Below are 5,000 nucleotides of genomic sequence, written 5' to 3' on the forward strand. Positions count from 1 at the left end.
AGAAAAGGAGAAGGAGAAAGAAAAGTAGAAGGAGAAGGAGGGAAGACAAAAGAAGGAACGATAAAAATATTGATTATGTCATTAATTTTCAGAAAAATGAGAGAAAACGGCATACCTGAGAGGATAAGAAAATATTTATATAAAAATCTCTCTCTCTCTCTCTCTCTCTCTCTCTCTCTCTCTCTCTCTCTCTCTCTCTCTCTCTCTCTCTCTAGCTGGAGCACTACGTTTCGCAATGGTCCAATCACAGCATCACACCCTCAGGCACCACCGCAGGAGCTCCTCTATGGTGGCGTGGATACATTTAGTCTGGTGCGCAAGATGTCTTACACCAATTTGTCATGCTAGGCAGCTCCACTGTACCTTTGGATGGATCCTTAAAAAACGTTACTGAACACTTATCGCTAAACTCTCCACTCCCCTCTTGTGTGTGTGTGTGTGTGTGTGTGTGTGTGTGTGTGTGTGTGTGTGTGTGTGTGTGTGCGCGTGTCCTGGTTCCTTACATACGGCACCTCTTGACCAGTTGCTTTGTTTTCTTGAGATTAAGATTCTTCATATAAAAGTACGGTCGTAACTTACGCATGTGGTTTATGGTGAGTCAGAATTATATGAAACTAGAGACTTCTCGACTGAGGACTTGATTAAAAACCTTACATAGCTCACTGACTGCAAGATTCGGAAACCTACTACAATAAAATGGTGATGCGCAACACAAGAATACAATATCGAAAGTCTCCATTGACAGTGAAAGGAAGAGTCAAGAATATAATTCATTCAAACTTTTGTGTGTGTGCGTGTGTGTGTGTGTGTGTGTGTGTGTGTGTGTGTGTGTGTGTGTGTGCTCTCGCGCGTGTGTGTGTTTGCAGTAAAGCATTCGAGTCACCTTGAATGGTTCAAGGTAACATAGGAAGTGATACGCGTACCGTCCTAAGTGTATAAGCAACAGAAAAGGTTAAATTTGTGTTTGCATGTAGTGAGAAGGACGAGGAGAGACGTTGTAGAAAAACAATCACGGCTGGTAATCTGAAATACTATTCTTTCATCAGGACTATTTTTCAAAGGCCACAGATATGATAAACTGAGTCTTCATGAGTGTTTTTCTCATATTTTTTGTAACTATGATCGGAATCGTGACAGCATCCTTCAAATCCCCAATAACTTCCACTAGAGCCTGATAAAAGTAGACGAGATGAGACGCCGCAATGTTTGAGAGTGCGGACCCTGAATTACTGAGACACACTTATGGATTTTTGAGAAAGGTCTGAGTAATATGAGTTTGGGTGGCATCATTGTTGTCTTGCAGTCAGTCTTTACCGTCTTATTGTTTTGTCTGTGTCCGTGTCCCCCACTCCACCACCCGACAGTCTACCACCGAGCCTTCCGCTTCCTATTGTATTTCTATTGAACCTCTTCTGAATTCAACTCCCTTCCTTCCCTTCCTTCACAATGGTACTTCTCTCCCTTCCTTGTCTCTTATTAAAACACTGCATCTTGATTCTTGTTCTTCATTCATTGTTTGCCTTGAGACCCATATATTGAAACGCCCTGAGCTCTCATACCGACTAATTTCACATGTCACAGAGTTCATCAGTCAGCTTATCATTGGTGTTTCTGCCATTAATGACACGAAATTATTGTTAGGTCATATCCAGTAGACTTATGGAGACACTCAACCACTTTTAGCACAATATAATTGAAGTATATATGTAGACGAGTTGGTTATCACCGTTCTCGTTACTTGCAATTCCGGTTAAATTTTATTAGATCATATTTGTAAAAAGATAGGTATTTGTATTATTTGAGCTTTTCGTTAAGAGTTTTATCTGCTATTTAATCCATTAATACTTTTGTGCTTCATTCTGTACTTCCCACGCTGTATACCATCCACCTACACATCATCATATCAACGAGTATTCATGTTTTCCACTCAGAGATTTAGCTGGTTTTTTTGTTTTGTTTTTGTTTTTACTGAGGCAATCTTTTAATATATTATATAAATAGAGACTGCAAAGTAGTGCAGTTTAATCAAGCATTCTAGTAAGGAATAAAAAGTCTGTTACCGTTTAAATCTAACTTGTATCCACTTGTGGTTAGACACAAATCATCACTGTTGTGTTGTCCTCTTCTTTTCTTGTGTGTGAGTACGAGTGAAGTGGCGACGTCAGACATATTTTTGTAAGTTAATGTATGGTACAGTAACTATACATTTCAAAATCTATACTTATCCACCCACCCACTCACCCATATCCACACAAACAAATAACAAACACACAAATGAACAAACAGATTCTCCCAATCAACACACACACACACACACACACACACCTGTCACTACAATTAATTAACACTAAGTCCCTGCGGTATTTTCTCGCCAAATGTCACCTTTTGTAAAGCCGTTCTTTCACTCTCTCAGTTTTCTTCTCGAGAGACGCTGAAAGATTAATGAGACCGACATGTTTCCTCTTCACGTTTGTCCTTTTAATTTTTTTTTTTCTACATATCAGGAAACGTTACTCTTCTTACGCAGCATTTTCTTAAACAATACATGAGTATCCGCTTTACACACACACACACATACATCATGATAATGATGATTATAATGATGATAATAATAATAGTAATGATAATAATAATAATAATGATAATAATAATAATGATAATAATAATAATAATAATAATAATAATAATAATAATAATAGTAATAATAATAACAGTAGTAGTAGTTGTAGCAGTAGTACATAGTAGTATGCAGTAGTAGTACTCGTAGTAGCTAACACCTTTTCTTTGTAGGAATCGCTGTCCTCACTGTAGTCAAACCAGACTTACTTGGTACTATATTAAGGGCGTTGTCTGTACCCCTCCATGTTGGTGCCATCTCAACCCCAGAGTGACCTGGCCTGCCCGTGTGGCCAGCAGGGAGCGAGCTGGGTGTTTCACGTTATCAAGGAGAGTGAGGCGTCAGGCAGCGCTGCACTGTCTGTACACGATGCCAAGTGTTGTGAAAGATATGTGGCGTCGCATCATTCTGCCATCTCCAAATCAAAAACAATTCAGTAAGCCATGCAGTCGTATATGAAATATCATAGTTTTAGATAAACTATAAGAGAGAGAGAGAGAGAGAGAGAGAGAGAGATCGCCATGAGCTTGTCGAGTGTAACCATGTCATTAATGAGGGACAGATGCGGTTAACGCACAAGGTAATACCAAGTTAGTCAGGTTTGATAACAATGGTGTTAATGGTCGGTCGTTTTGGTGACGTCACTCACTGCTGCTGTTTATCAGGACTGTAAAAACAAGCTAGGGTTGTGTTTGTCCCAGTCTTCGCGGGTGGTTACGCAACATGTGTACAGGACACCCGATGTCACCTTTTCAGTGGTGCCGTTTAGAGTAGAGGACACCGCACAAGTGACGAGGGAAGCCAGCCATTGTGTCTCGGGATGAATAGTGTTGATACTCAAGGGACAACTGTCAGGTTATTGTCGTGATCGAAAACACGAAGCCTTATAAAAGTTTTAGTGTGTGTAAAACTGTAAATCATGAAACGTTTCGTTCTTTCATAAGGAGTAGACGTTACGCAAGTTCAGAGGTTTCTTCTCCCACATAGATAACATGTAAAATTTTTCTTCAACTATTACTTGGCACTTTTGAAAACCCAAGTACTTAACTTCCACCAGAACTAGATCAAGCAAACCACAGGCTACTATTGAAGTAGGCAACCTCAGTGTTACTGCACTTTGCGTTGTGATATGTTGTTGCGTATCTGTTATATAGGCTAAACGACTGAACATCTTACATCTACGAGCAATAATTTGTAAACAGAGTTTGACGGAAATGAGTCGACCTTAAGGTATTTCTTCATATCCTATGGCCGTGACAATTGGCATGTGTTCATTTAGTGAGGAGGAAGCGGCGGCAGGACGGACGGACGTATTAAGAGATGTTTTTCACCGACATTCCTCTCAGCTTGGCACCCCATGTGTAACAAACGAAGAGCACATTGGCCTATGTAGTGGGGTGGGAAGCTCCGTGCTGACATTGCTTGTGGCTCGTGCCGTGCCGTGGTCCTGGCAGCGAGTGAGACACGGTTATCGGGGTGGAGGCAGCTGCGAGAAAGATTGGACAACCCTGCCCTGATAAGCTTATCGGCTGTAAAGAGAATGTTATCATTTGTTATCAAGGTGCCCCAGTGAAGGGGGTCATCATTCGCTGTGCATGGGTAACACATAGCCCTTCCTTAGGCTCCTCAGTGCACAGCGATCAGTGTTACACCCTCTGGACGATACCAAGGCTGGAGTGTCATTGTTAGCACCGGTGGGATGCCCTCCTCCATGAGCCTCGAAGAAGCATGAGAAGGCGCAGCCTTCCTCCTGGGGTGCGGCAGGCTGCTAACCCTAAGCATCATTGCACCCACGTTAGTAGTTCAGTGCCCCGGACGTGCCGATGCCCAGCCTGAGGTTTTGAGTACAGGAAGTCTGCACAGCAGCGATGGCACGAAAAGGTAATGTGAATGGCGGCTTTGAGGGTGATCCCGAAACTGGGAGAGCCCGCCCCGATGCCGCGAACAGGATAAACAGACGGCAGGCTGCTGCCTCTTACGGTGGCAGAACCAGCGGTGGTTTCCTAGGGACGGAGGCGACAGGCGAGTCTATTCCAGTCACTCTGTTCGTGACGGGTAGCGTCCCGTCCAAAAAACTTCCTGTAAGGAAGGAAGTCGCGACCCAGACTGATAGTTCCCCTGCCACCGTCACCTCCTGGAGGATCTTACGAACACAACCCGGTGATGACACAGACGCCGCCTCCCGTGGCTCTGTCTCTTCTGACTACGTGGTGATGGAGACGCGCGCCTTGGGATACCATGCCTCCGCGCAGACACAGAATGCACACCTGTTTCGATACAGTGAGGAGCAGGTGCTGGAAATGGTAATAGCCTGGCAAATGATCACACTCTTCATCCCCACCACCTGGTACCTGCTGCTGTACGTGGCCGACCAGGTGTCCAG

The 5,000-nt window shown here is 43.3% G+C and overlaps 1 protein-coding gene and 1 long non-coding RNA gene across 2 annotated transcripts in view; one reads left to right on the plus strand and one right to left on the minus strand.

Annotated features, from left to right (window-relative positions):
• The window catches only part of LOC123506260, a 7,535-nt gene that overhangs the window by 2,436 nt on the left and 99 nt on the right, over window positions 1-5,000 (minus strand). The window contains exon 1 of the long non-coding RNA XR_006675390.1: window positions 4,969-5,000. This exon is cut by the window's right edge and continues 99 nt beyond it. This is a non-coding gene — a long non-coding RNA (uncharacterized LOC123506260). The remainder of the gene's footprint in view (window positions 1-4,968) is intronic.
• Window positions 3,600-5,000, plus strand: part of LOC123506259 — an 8,927-nt gene continuing 7,526 nt past the window's right edge. Inside the window, exon 1 of the mRNA XM_045258198.1 lies at window positions 3,600-5,000. This exon is cut by the window's right edge and continues 111 nt beyond it. Within this exon, the coding sequence (XP_045114133.1) occupies window positions 4,486-5,000 (515 nt within the window). The 5' untranslated portion in view covers window positions 3,600-4,485.

This window comes from Portunus trituberculatus, chromosome 19 (assembly GCF_017591435.1).
Source record: "Portunus trituberculatus isolate SZX2019 chromosome 19, ASM1759143v1, whole genome shotgun sequence".
NCBI classification, from domain to species: Eukaryota; Metazoa; Arthropoda; class Malacostraca; order Decapoda; family Portunidae; genus Portunus; species Portunus trituberculatus.